The following is a 14237-nucleotide window of genomic DNA, read 5'->3' as shown; positions in this document are numbered from 1 at the left end:
ATTGCTAATGTGGGCTTTCCGACTGATAAGATAAAATATGATGAAATTATCTGAGATATTAACCTAATAAAACGATATATGTTATTTATTTGCATTATTCTTTTACTGGTGTTTCAAAAAGGCTATCAATTAAATCATTATTTAATATTATTAAATATTTTTTAGTCATATTTACGAGATTTTATTGCTAACTTAAAAGTAAGATCTGTCCAAACCTTTGGTAACTTAAAATATTGGTAGATTAAAGCTGAATACGACTCGTAAAAGACATATTTCTTTATCGTCGCCCTATCCTTACAAACCTTATTAAAGCCTCTGATTTCTTTAAGATAGGTCGAAGTATTTCTCCTTCACAGTCCATGCCTGTGGTGATGTTGCAAAAACGCGAGAAAAAAAACCAGTTATATTAAGTTTCTCACTTGAAAAGTGAAAGATTTTTCTCTGTTGTATTTTATTATGATGTTGTCTCATTAACGTTTACTTTGTATCGTATCCTCTCCTTTACATAACGGATAAAAATGAGACTTATTGTGAATCAGTTTTATGCAGTTCTAGTTTGCGTGGATTCTAAAATAGATCACAATGCCTGATTCAGTATACGCAGTTTGATTTTTTATTTCAATATCTCTGTACTTTATCCAAAGCAAAACTTATCATTTGCGTTTCTTTGAATTTATTCTAGTTTGTAGAATATCTGTTTGGGAAGGAGAGATAAGGGTTTGGGACATTTCTCCTGTAACCAATTTGCTGGTAATTGAATCTGTATCTTTGATTGACACCTCCCCGTTATCAAAGATCATAAGTGTATAATCATTATACTATCAACTTGCTGCAGGTCTGTAGCTCCCGATCTGAAAAATTTCAGATGGACGACCTGGGAGCTACAGTGCCTCCCATCGTAAAAATCTGCAAGTTACGACACACACAAAATTTTGTAACATAAATGGTAAATGAAAATGGGTGATGAGTACCGAGAGACACTCTGAAGTCGCTAACGCCCGATTCTTTGATTGTTCCGAGTATCTCAGATCACGTGATCAAAGGGTATAAATACGAGATGCCGTGAGTCAGCAGTCAGTCGCAGTGTAGACGCTGAAGTGAATACTTCAAGGTAAGCTTATTGTTCGTAAGTCAATATTGCTCAGCGATTTGCAGAACAATAATCCTGTCGTATAGAAGCAACTTGTCTTCGTGAGCGTTGCTTAGATTCAGCGAGTTGACATTTGTTATCAGTTACGAGGGTGCTTCGTGGGGTTGCTTTGAAGTGACCGACAGAAGCGACGGGTTGTTTGAAGCGACCGATATAAGCGACGGGTCGCTTGAAGTGACTGATAGAAGCGACGGGGTGTGTCGGAGCGACGCATAGAGTGCGGCTAGGGCCCATACATTCAAATATTTATAATTAAGTGAGTTTTGAATCAATAAACGCTAGGCAAGCGATAAGGAAAATTATTATATATCTTAAACTATTATCATAAAAATCAAACACCTCAGCAAGGTATCTGAGGGGACCCATTATAATTATTAGCGTGTTTAGGCAGACACGTTACAAAATTTGGCGCCCACGTTGGGACCACGTTTGATTGTATGATTTTTGTCCATTAAAGTTTTTAAATAATAATCTCGTGTTTTTATTGTAAAAATGGCATTGGAAAATATTACCGAGGAAATAGAGAGAATTGAAGCGGAGCTTGAGGAGCTTAACAGGACGACGTTTGAACACTCGATGAAACTTAGAGAGGATATAAAACAGCAGACCTCGACTCCAGCACATCAAACTGTTCGGAAAAGCGACTCTGGAATTATGTCTGAAGGTCCAACAGAAATCAGATTCAAAAGAAGAGAATATAACCAAATGTATGACCCTGAATATCCAGAGGATCTCGATTTAACGGCATCGCCGAGGTTTCGTGAGAAGAATCGAATAGAAGTAAGGGAAAATGAACCGCGAATTACTGTCAGGCGACAACGACCGCTTGAAGCGCCCACAGAAAGAGATGAGGGAGGATATAAAAATCCCGGTACTTCTTTTAAGAAGCCATCCAACTATATAAAGCCAGCGACTTTTGATGGCAGCGCTTCGTGGCTAGATTACAAATCGCATTTTGAAGCGTGTGCAGCCTTGAATGGGTGGACAGACAGGGAAAAAGGTCTCTACTTAGCAGTGTCCTTAAGAGGAAACGCCCAGGGAGTGTTAGGCAACCTTGCTGGCGAATTAGGTAGAAACTACAATGAACTTGTAAGGGCTTTAGAGGATCGCTTTGCACCTGCAAATCAAACAGAGCTATATAGAGTTCAATTGAGAGAACGTAGACAGAAAGCAACAGAGACGCTCCCAGAATTGGGCCAGACAATAAGGAGATTGGCACATTTAGCTTATCCAACGGCACCGAATGACGTGAGGGAAACGCTCGCAAAGGAACAATTCATTGATGCTTTGGTGGATGCGGATATGCGCCTTAGAATCAAACAGGCCAGACCACAGAGTCTAAACGATGCAATAAGGCTTGCAGTAGAGTTAGAGGCTTTCATAAAGTCAGATTTCGGGAGAATAGAACAGAAGTCACACTTGCGTGTGGCTAATGGTGACTCCTCCAGAAATGATGATGCCGACAACACCGATGAATTGACGAAGTGTCTAAAAAGCTTACAGAGCTCTTTGAATGATCTAAAATCAGAAATACGAGAGATGAGAAAGCCTGATGATTCAAGGCGATCAGCCCAAAATGGCAGTAAGCAAAGACACTTGCCGAAAACAATAAAATGTTACAATTGCCATGAAGAAGGACACATAAGCAGACAATGTCCATCAAAGCAAAAGAATAGAAAACGTCCAGTAGAAAGCAACTATGGTCCTAAAGCGCCACGTCCTGCATCAGTTAGTGCAGCAAAAACTAGACCAGAGGAAGAAGTTAAGCAACCTTCAGTGGCATTTAATAGACCGAGTGAGGCCGGAATGTATGCCGTTGTCTGCATAGGCGGAACTGAGATAAAAATGTTGGTAGATACAGGAGCAACTGTTACTTTGCTTTCGGAGAGAGCTTATAACAAAGTTCAACAATCAAATGACACCTCTGCTATAGACAAAGTAAAGCAAGAGATTATGACCGCTGAAGGCAGATCTTTGAAGGTGTTAGGAAAGATCGTGGCCAATATTCAATTGGGTGATAGGGAATATCTTTCACAAATAGTAATATCAGACATTACTGTGGATGGAATCATTGGCTTAGATTTCATGACTGAACATAAATGTTCGTTAGATATACCTAACAAGGTATTAAGCATCGGCGGAAAGAAACACTCGTTGTTGCTCGAAGGTACGCTAGGATGTTACAGAGTTGTTGCTTCAGAATCGTTCGTTGTTCCAGCTAGAAGTGAAATCATCACAACTTGTGCCAGACGGGGTAAACTTTCGCAGTGGTTTGGGGATCGTAGAGCCAAGGGACTGTTTGATTACGACAAATAGAAGTCTGGTGGGGGGGACTTTAGTAAACAATGAAACTAGAGTACCTGTTCGGTTTATGAATCTTTCACAAGATCCTCAAACTATTTATAAAGGGACTAACATTGGACAACTTTGTCCAGTCGAAAAAGTGTTAGAGACTACAAAAGCGACCGACCACCAAATGACTTGGTCAAGGGAACTTGAAACTCTGAGTGAAGTCACGAAATACAGGTTGAATCAAGAGCAAAGAAAGTCAGTGGATAAGCTTATTGAGAACTATGCCTTTTTGTTTGCTAGTTCAGATAACGATCTCGGGAGAACAAACGTAGTCAAACATAGAATTGACACTGGAGATGCCCGTCCTATAAAGCAACCACCAAGGCGACTGCCAGTCCACATGAGGGAAGAGGCAGATAAATTAGTAGACGATATGCTACGGCGAAATGTCATAGAGCCGTCTTCGAGTCCATGGGCCTCTGGGGTTGTTCTTGTCAAGAAGAAAGACGGTTCTACACGCTTCTGTGTAGATTTCCGGCGTTTAAATTCGGCAACGTTAAAAGATGCGTACCCTTTGCCACGCATTGATGACATGCTCGATAGTCTGAGCGGTGCGTCATGGTTTTCAACTCTCGATTTGTGCATGGGCTACTGGCAAGTAGAAATGGAGCCTGATGATAAGCCGAAAACAGCCTTCGCGACAAGAAAAGGTTTATTTCAATTTCGGGTAATGCCGTTTGGTCTCTGCAATGCTGGAGCAACATTCGAGAGGCTTATGGAAACCGTACTTGCCGGGTTGAACTGGGAAATTTGTTTGATTTACTTAGATAATATTATTGTCATCAGCAAAACATTCGAAGAGATGGTAGAGAATCTTTCAAAAGTGTTTGGTCGGTTGGCTGGCGCTGGACTAAAATTGAAAGCGAAGAAGTGTTCTTTGTTCTCTAGGTCTGTAGAATATCTTGGGCATGTCATATCCGACAAAGGAATAACTACAGACAGCAAGAAAGTAGAGGTAATCAAAACAATGAAAGCACCAGCCAATGTCAGCGAACTTCGCTCATTCTTGGGCATATGCGGATATTACAGGAAGTTTGTTAAAAACTTTGCCGGTATTGCAAAACCCTTACACAAATTGACAGAGAAGAACAACACTGATTCTTTTACATGGAGTACAGATTGTCAAACTGCCTTCGATCAACTGAAAACCGCCCTGATAAGCGCCCCAGTACTTGCACATCCCGACTTTAACAAGTCGTTTATATTGGACACCGACGCAAGTAATTTTGGTTTCCACGACAGGTTATCCTGTCTAGCGCAAACTTACGTCGAAAACGCTGACGATTTGGAATCCCTACGTAAGGAGAACGCTCAGCTCCGAGAAGAGGTACAACTACTCAAATCTATAGTCATAAGTTTAGATCGCAAAGTATCTCAAAACCAAAACGACATTGTCGATTTGAAGTCAAGATCCATGAAATACAACCTCATGATCCACAATTTAGCAGAGGAAGACGGAGAGAACCTCTTTGTCAAAATACCAAAACTAATAAAAGAACACTTTGGAATAAATACCGAATTCAGCAACATCCACAGGAATGGTTGGAACAAACAAGACAAGACAAGACAAGACAAGCCACGCTCTATCACAGGCAAACTCATTAACTTTTCTGATAAAGAGAAAATTTTGAGCGCACAACGAGAGAGGAAAGACAGAACCCCGAAACTGCCATTTTTCATAACCCCACAACAACCCATTCAAATAACTGAAAACCGCAAAAAGTTGATCGAGGTGAGTAACAAGTACAAAGAAGATAACGTCCGCACACGTATCCTGGGAAATAAACTTGTTTTCCAAAACGGAACAGTCTATCGAGACAAAGTCATGAAACCAAGAGCAGAAGACATCCTCCTGATAGACGATGACGAGAAACAGAAGACCGAGTCCCTAGAAGTCGTGAGTAGTGATCCGGTTACTGAAGCAGGTAACAAATTTACCGCAACAGCTGCCGCAGTCAATACTTACGCGAACATCCGAGCCTTCTACAAGAAAGTAGTGAGCGTCCCAGACTGCGCCAGAGCGGATCACAACATTCTTGTGTACCGATTTCGAGATAAATCTGGCCTGATCCACGAGGACTACCAGGATGATGGCGAATACGGCGCTGGTCGCAAAATACTCGGTGCCTTGCGCGACAACAACATAGAGAACGCGGCCGTCGTTGTCACTAGACTCTTTGCAAAACACGTTGGATTGCGGCGCTTCTCCATTATGGAAAATGTAGCGATTGATGCACTGCGCAAACTGAGTGATTAATTGGTATACTTTACTTGGGTGAGATACTGACAAAACTATTACTTTATTTTTGTCTACTTAATTGTATTCACATGCACTTCTATTGCACAAACCAGACTTCGAATGCCTCGTGCTGATATTTAAATCTTATTTATTTATTATTTTATTTACATACTTATATTATTTATATGTATATATATACATATATATACATAATCTTGTATCGATACAGGTATCATTTATTTAAGTTTATCATTAATCCGGGATTTTTAGTTCCCCATCTATACCTACTCGGTCTGCCTTTTCGGATATCCGAGCTTCTATTTTTGGTTTTTTTTTATAGTCATGTTGATGTTTCCGATATTGAGTATACACATGTTTTGTGTTCTGTAACGGCATACACATTTATCAGGAATATTGAATTGGTAAAGCTCAAATAAATATTCAACACGACATTATCAAGTAAGTCGCAGAGCTACATTTAAAATGTGTCATATACATTTTGTTGTAAATATTCTCTTCTTGTTAATTTTTCTTTCCATCTCTTTTTGCACCCCCTTTCCGTTTTTGTTTGTATTGGTTCAATGTCTGGTATGTAGACATATTATCCTCAACATTTATGCATTTATTCAATATTTTTTAGTAAAGAAAACACACAACAATATCTATGAATCAGAATCTTAATTTTTCTCTACTTTCTTTAAATGTCAATGGTCTAGGAGCTACCTTAAAAAGAAACTGTGTCTTTAATTGGTTAAAGTTAAACTACAAAAATCATTTTGTTTTTTTACAAGAAACCCATACCACACCAAGTGTTGTCCCCACGTGGGAAAAAGAGTGGGGTTCCAGAATATTGTTCTCACATGGTTTATCAAATAAATGTGGTGTAGCAATCTTAACACCTCAAAATTTAGATTTTAAAGTTACGGATACATTCACTGATGAGGAAGGACGATTTTTAAAACTAACTATAAACATCAATGAGACCCTCTTTTATTTTATCAATATATATGCACCAACTAAAGATCATAAAACTAAACAAAATCAGTTTCTTGATTTCATGTTGAATCATTTGTCTGAAATTTGTGATGAAAATATTTTAATAGGAGGAGACTTTAATATCACTTTAAACCCAGAATTTGACAAAAAAGGAGGTACCAGTGAACCACATTCTACTTATAGAGAAAATCTAAAAGGTTTTATGGACACGCACGATTTAGTAGATATCTGGAGAAGCCAGCATCATGATGCTAAGTTATTTACCTATTTTCAAAAGAAACCGATTATTTTATCAAGAATAGATTTTTGGCTAGTTCCATCTTTCTTATCCCCTTTTATAAAAGCAGACATTAAACACTCAATTAGATCAGATCATAGTCTTATCTTATTGCAAATTAATAGTGCTTCAAATTCTAAGAGAGGGCCAGGCTTTTGGAAATTTAATGCCTCCTTACTGGAAGATAATGTTTTTGTAAATCACATGCATGAAAATATAAATACTCTAAAGCAAAAATATAAAGACATGGAAGATAAACATCTTAAATGGGATTCTATAAAATGTGAACTCCGAGGAATTATAATTAAATACTCAAAAATAAAAGCTGGGAAAGAAAGAGAAAGGGAAAAAGAACTAAATAAAAAACTTGAATCACAAACGCAGTTGATTGTTTTACAACCCTCACCTAAAAATCTCAATCAGTACCAAGAATGGAAAAATGAATTAGAAGAGATATATAACAGTAAAACTAAAGGTATCATGTTAAGATCTCATGCAAAATGGTGCGAAGAAGGAGAAAAATCAACAAAATATTTTCTATCCCTTGAGAAAAGAAATTATAAAAATAAGCGTATAGATAAACTTGTAGTAAACAATACAATTCTGACAGATATAAAAGTTATACTAGAAGAAGAAAAAACTTATTATCAGAATTTATATAAATCATCTGAAATAAATGTAACTAAAAATGAATTAACCTTTTTCAATAATTTAAATATTCCTAGAATATCTGAACAAGAGACAAAGAAATGTGAAGGTGAAATTAAGGAATCAGAATGTCTTAAAATTCTATCCGACTTCAAACTTAATAAAACCCCAGGAACCGATGGCTTTCAGGTAGAGTTTTATAAATATTTTTGGAGTGATATCAAAGACTTAGTTCTTGAAAGTATAAATTTCTCCATTAAAAAAAAGTGTATGTCATATGATCAAAGAAAGGGTGTCATCACTCTAGTACCCAAAAAGGATAAAGACAGAACTAATTTAAAAAACTGGAGGCCTATATCCCTTCTAAATTTTGACTATAAATTAGTGGCAAAGGTGTTAGCTAACAGAATCATTGACAGTTTACCAAAATTAATTGATCCTGATCAAACAGGTTATATAAAAGAAAGGTTTATTGGTGAAAATATCAGAACTATTTCAGACCTTATTGCATATACAAATTTGAAAAATATCCCAGGCTTGATTTTACTAGTAGACTTTGAAAAAGCTTTTGATACAGTTGAGTGGTATTACTTAGAAAAAGTTCTTAGTATATTTGGGTTTGGAAATAGTTTTAAGTCATGGGTCAAAATTTTATATACTGATATTTCTAGCTGTATAATTAATGATGGATACACCTCAAATTTTTTCAATTTAAGTAGAGGAGTAAGACAAGGCTGCCCTCTATCACCATACTTATTCGTATTATGTGTAGAAATTTTAGCAATAGCAATAAGACAAAATAAAAACATAAGAGGTATCAAAATAGGTGAAACTGAATTTAAAATCAGTCAACTTGCTGATGATACAACTTGTTTTCTTAGTGATGAAGAGTCAGGTTATGAAGTTCTCAACATTATGCAAAGGTTTTATAAATTATCTGGACTAAAAATAAATTTGAATAAAACAGAAGCAATCTGGATAGGATCAAAAAGAAATTATAAACCAGGCACTCTGCCAGTAAAATGGTCCAGAGGGGAATTTTTCTCCTTAGGTGTTTGGTTCAATAGTGAAAATGAAAATAACGCTGTCGACAAAAATTTAAAAACCAAATTAGAGGATTTAAAAGTAACCCTTAATCTTTGGAAAATGCGTAATCTATCACTTTTAGGGAAAATTTTAATTGTGAAAACATTAGCATTGTCAAAACTTGTATTCCTAGCCTCTGTCATTCCAATACCAGAAAACATAATTAATGTAGTACAAAAAGAAATAAATAAATTTATATGGAATTCGGAGATCCCTAAAATAAAATATACTATTAGCTGTCAAAAGTTAGCTGATGGTGGACTAAAAGCTCCAAATTTTGAAATTCAAGTTAAATCACTTCAAATAAATTGGATCAAAAGATTTTTTAGTGAGAGTGATGCAAAATGGAAAAAATTAATAAATGCTTTTTTTAGTAAAATAGAAATTACTGATCTTCTCTTAACAAGATGTAGCCTGCCAAGTTTTCCAGCAAAGTTACCTACCTTTTATTATAATATAATTACTTCTTGGAAAATATTTAGAAATTGTATGAATGAAATCAGTATAAACCCACCCATTTTTACAGAATGCTTGTGGTTTAACAATTTTATATGCATCGACAATAAATCAATCTTTTTTTCTGAATGGTATAAAAATGGTATAATGTTTTTTAAAGATATTATTAACAATGATGGTTCTTTCTTAACCTTAGATGAGTTTTACGAAAAATTTAAATTTAAACCCTCTTTTCTTCAATACAACAGTCTTCTTTCCTCTATCCCAAATAACTGGAAAAAACATGTCAAAGACAAAACACATCCTCCCCATAGCGAAGGGAATATAATGCACTCCTTGTCTGTTCAAGGAAAACTTATACCATTAAGTGAATTAAAATGTAAAGATGCATATTGGATTTTAATTAACAGTTGTAAGGAAATTACTCTCTGTATTCAAAAATGGTCAGAAATATTTGAAGTAGAAATTCCAGTCTCTGATTATAAAAAGATATTTAATTTACCTTTTCAGTGTTGCACACAAACTAACGCACAATCTCTTCAGCTCAAAATATTACACAGAATCATAGTACACAACAAGTCGCTTTTTAATATGAAATTGATTCCAAGTCCGAACTGTAACACAGACAACTGTAATGAAATTGACACTATACATCATAGATATTTCCAATGTAAAAGCATACAAATTTTCTGGAAAGATCTAATTTATTGGTGGCAACAACATATAGAAAATGTCAATCACTTAACAATGCAAGATGTCATATTTGGTATTTACAAAGTAAAAAATGTTCCACTAAATTATTGTATTTTACTTGGAAAATGCTTTATACATCTAATTCATTCAAAATCTCCTGGCAAACAAATTGAGTTCATTGCTTTTAAAAATTTTCTAAGAAACAAACTTCATGCGAAAGAAAATTATCTTTGTTCGAAGAATCAAATGCACATTTTTTACAAATTATGGCAGCCAATATTAGTTAACTTATAAACTGTAGCCTTTCAGTATTATATGGATTGTCTTGATTGTTTGAAGATTGCTGATCAATGCTTTCTACCATGTTAAAAACTAAGATGCATGTATATTTTAGATCCATGTTAATATTTTAGCTCCATGTCCAAAGTACTCGTATATTGATCTGTTTCCATGCTATTTATCATTTATTCTATTGTGAAACGTTTTGAATTATGTTCTAAAAATATATGTACCATAATTGTTGAGCCAATAAAATATTCACTCACAAAAAAAAAAAAAAAAAAAAAAAAAAAAAAAAAATTTTGCAATGGGGGCTGTGTTATCACAGGTTCATGAAGGTAAAGAGAGGGTAATTGCTTATGCTAGCAAAGTTCTATCAAAGTCGGAAAGGCAATATTGCGTGACAAGGAAAGAACTCCTGGCTGTGGTGTATTTCACAAAGTATTTTAAGCATTACCTCTATGGGAGGAAATTCATTCTGCGGACAGATCATAGCTCATTAAGATGGTTGACTACTTTCAAGAATCCCGAGGGTCAATTAGCTCGGTGGCTTGAAGTGTTGTCTACCTTCGATATGGAAATACAACACAGACCAGGAAAGCAACATCTGAACGCAGACGCTTTAAGTCGTCTACCCTGTAGGCAATGCGGCTATGATATTGATGATGACAAAGAGCCGCATGTTCGAAGGGCAAAAGCAGATGGTAAAGATTTAGCTTTTGACGAACCTTACATAAAGACAATACAAGATAATGACAAAGAGCTTAAATTAGTCAAAGAATGGATGGGCAAGGAAAAGAAGCCAAAGTTTCGCGAGATCTCTAGTCAAAGCGTATTTTTACGATCCCTATGGTCACAGTTAGATATACTTACTATAGAGAACAATTTGGTTTGCAGACGAGTAAAAGACACGGACACAGGATTGGAGAATTTACAAGTTGTTGTACCTATGTCGGAAAGAAGGCGCATCTTGCTGGATTGTCATGACAAAAGAACAGCGGGTCACTTGGGGATAAATAAAACGATAGCTAGGATACGAAGTAAGTTTTATTGGCCCGGCCTGAACATGTATGTTCGAAGATACGTGAACGGGTGCGAGGTTTGTGGGAAAAGAAAACCTTCGTTCGCTGGACAGAGAGCGCCGATGCAGATTGTGCAGAGTGGGTTTCCAATGGATAGGTTAGCAACGGACATAATGGGTGAATTGCCCGTGACAGATTCAGGGAATAAGTATATTCTCGTGGTATCCGATTATTTTACTCGTTGGACAGAATGCTTCGCTATGCCGAACATGGAGGCTAAAACAGTGGCCCAGATAATAGTGGAGGAGGTTATAGTAAGATTGGGGGTACCATACACTATCCATTCGGACCAAGGGCGTCAGTATGAGAGTGAACTGTTTAAGGAGGTATGCAACCTTTTGCAAGTAGAGAAAACTCATACTACACCTTACCATCCATAATCCGATGGTATGGTGGAACGGTTTAACAGAACACTGGAGGCCATGTTAAGTTCATGTGTAAACCAAAACCACACCGATTGGGACAAGCAGCTACCATACCTCATGATGGCGTACAGATCGGCGGAACACGATACTACTGGGTTCAGTCCAAATTATCTTTTGCTCGGTAGAGAAGCAACTACCCCGTTAGATCTCGTATACGAAATGGAAGTGCAACGAAAACCTATTCCACAAAATCGATGGGCGTGGTTGCTCCAAGAGAGACTGGAGCAAGCTCATCGCATCGTACGAGAAAACACAAAAGCAGAAATGTTGCGACAGAAGCGTTACCACGACAGAAAGTTAAAGTGGCAGATATTTTCCCCCGGAGATAAAGTTTACGTTTATTTTCCGCGAAGAAAATTAGGTACATCGCCAAAACTAACAAGCTTTTGGCAGGGCCCGTTTTTGGTCCTCGAAAAGTGCTCGGAATGCACGTACAAAGTTTCGTGTGGAAGCAAAGGTTCTCCTCAAGTGATACATGTAGATAGAATGAGGTTGGTTAAATCTCAGATTTTGACTAATGAAGAGGAGGTCCCTAAGTTAGAGTCAAATTTCGATGAAAGAGAATCTGGTGATCAGATAGATGATGAAAATGATAACAAGTTGGGTTTGATTAATATTGAAGCTGAACAAGAGTTACCGCAAAGATCTGTTAGAAACAGACGCGCTCCTGCTTATTTGTCAGACTATGTGTTAGGTTTTGATTAATTTTGAATTGTTGTTTTATATGCCTGTGAGTTAAAAGTATTCATTTCTCGGACTAGTAAATATATTAAATTGGTTTTTGTATCCTTTCAGAATCAAACCCATGGCTAATACCAAGTTAACTAAAGCGAAGCAACAGGAAGGATGTCCTTTCTGTGACAAGCCAGTAAACGAGCCTTGGCAAGATCATGTTATCTTATGCTCAGGCCAAAAACACAAATGTCTGACGTGTGGAGTTCGTTTTAAGAAGAACAGCTATCTTCTAAAACACATGAAGAGACACGCTCAACCAGCTACAGTAACGCCACCGGCGAAAAAGCAGAAGTTAAGTCCCTCTCAGTCTGCAGAGAAAGCTCCAGAAAGGATCGAATCCACGTTCACGACACCAGGTTTAGAAGAAGATGACAGCCCAAGTGAATGGGAAACGCAAGATCCTGGCAACCTGGAAGAAGTTCTATTGGGATCGTGTAGTGGGACAGATGAAGAGGAAGAGTCAATGGCAAAAGATGAAGACAATGATCTAGAAATCGGAAGAATAGTGAGGAAGAAAACTCAACCTGTCTTGTTCACTGGTCGCAGATCCGAAGAAACCAATCGAGATCAGAAAGTTCGTAACGAAAATAGCAATCTGGGGCCATCTACAAGGGATGTAGCCGTGCAAACAGAACCAATTTTGTATGTACACACCACGAAGAAAGTAACAACCAAGTGGGAGAATGGAGTGAAAGTAAAGGTGATTGAGAAGAAAAAGAGCCTGAATATGGTGTAGACACAGTGGGTTTGTTGTACGAAAATGGTAGATAACCATTTCTTGTTGTGGAAAACTTTTTGTTAAAAAATATTGTTAAAAATAATCTACGATCATTGTAAATAAGAAAAATTGTACACACTGCTTGTTTGTTTTTATTCCTGGATTCAAGCGAGGACGCTTGAGACGGAGGCGTGGGTAATGTAACATAAATGGTAAATGAAAATGGGTGATGAGTACCGAGAGACACTCTGAAGTCGCTAACGCCTGATTCTTTGATTGTTCCGAGTATCTCAGATCACGTGATCAAAGGGTATAAATACGAGATGCCGTGAGTCAGCAGTCAGTCGCAGTGTAGACGCTGAAGTGAATACTTCAAGGTAAGCTTATTGTTCGTAAGTCAATATTGCTCAGCGATTTGCAGAACAATAATCCTGTCGTATAGAAGCAACTTGTCTTCGTGAGCGTTGCTTAGATTCAGCGAGTTGACATTTGTTATCAGTTACGAGGGTGCTTCGTGGGGTTGCTTTGAAGTGACCGACAGAAGCGACGGGTTGTTTGAAGCGACCGATATAAGCGACGGGTCGCTTGAAGTGACTGATAGAAGCGACGGGGTGTGTCGGAGCGACGCATAGAGTGCGGCTAGGGCCCATACATTCAAATATTTATAATTAAGTGAGTTTTGAATCAATAAACGCTAGGCAAGCGATAAGGAAAATTATTATATATCTTAAACTATAATCATAAAAATCAAACACCTCAGCAAGGTATCTGAGGGGACCCATTATAATTATTAGCGTGTTTAGGCAGACACGTTACAATTTCGATAGATTTGGACTGATTAACCTTATTTCCGAACATATTCTATACAAATATTTAATTCCAAAATATTCCTCGGACATTTTACTACAGATATGAAGACTTTACTTGCCTCTGATATTCTTTTAAACACACCAGCCCCGTAAAAAGAAGTGGTGCATTTTGTTTACATGTTAAAATGGCGACTCTCGATCTCGACGTGAATTTAACATACTTCAATTTCAGAGGTCGGTTAGCGTGTTTAAGAGAAAGTTATAGGCAAGTACAGTACCGATATCAAAAGTA

General features: G+C 37.1%; 3 protein-coding genes across 3 annotated transcripts; all 3 read left to right on the top strand.

Annotated features, from left to right (window-relative positions):
• The first annotated feature begins 1642 nt into the window (after window positions 1-1642).
• On the top strand, window positions 1643-3466 carry LOC128176807 (uncharacterized). Its single transcript, XM_052843355.1, has one exon. It carries the CDS (start codon window positions 1643-1645, stop codon window positions 3464-3466), a length of 1824 nt encoding a protein of 607 aa, XP_052699315.1.
• A 1287-nt stretch (window positions 3467-4753) lies between these two features.
• Window positions 4754-9805, top strand: LOC128178880 (protein IMPACT homolog). Its single transcript, XM_052846269.1, has one exon. It carries the CDS (start codon window positions 4917-4919, stop codon window positions 5757-5759), a length of 843 nt encoding a protein of 280 aa, XP_052702229.1. The 5' UTR covers window positions 4754-4916; the 3' UTR covers window positions 5760-9805.
• A 2681-nt stretch (window positions 9806-12486) lies between these two features.
• On the top strand, window positions 12487-13196 carry LOC128179009 (transcription factor HIVEP3-like). Its single transcript, XM_052846473.1, has one exon. The coding sequence runs from the start codon at window positions 12489-12491 to the stop codon at window positions 13152-13154; it is 666 nt and encodes a 221-aa protein (XP_052702433.1). The 5' UTR covers window positions 12487-12488; the 3' UTR covers window positions 13155-13196.
• Window positions 13197-14237: the final 1041 nt, after the last annotated feature.

The sequence above is a fragment of the Crassostrea angulata genome, chromosome 3 (assembly GCF_025612915.1).
Source record: "Crassostrea angulata isolate pt1a10 chromosome 3, ASM2561291v2, whole genome shotgun sequence".
NCBI lineage: Eukaryota > Metazoa > Mollusca > Bivalvia > Ostreida > Ostreidae > Magallana > Magallana angulata.
The sequence above is the reverse complement of the archived record's forward strand: the minus strand, read 5'-3'. Positions and strand labels throughout refer to the sequence as shown.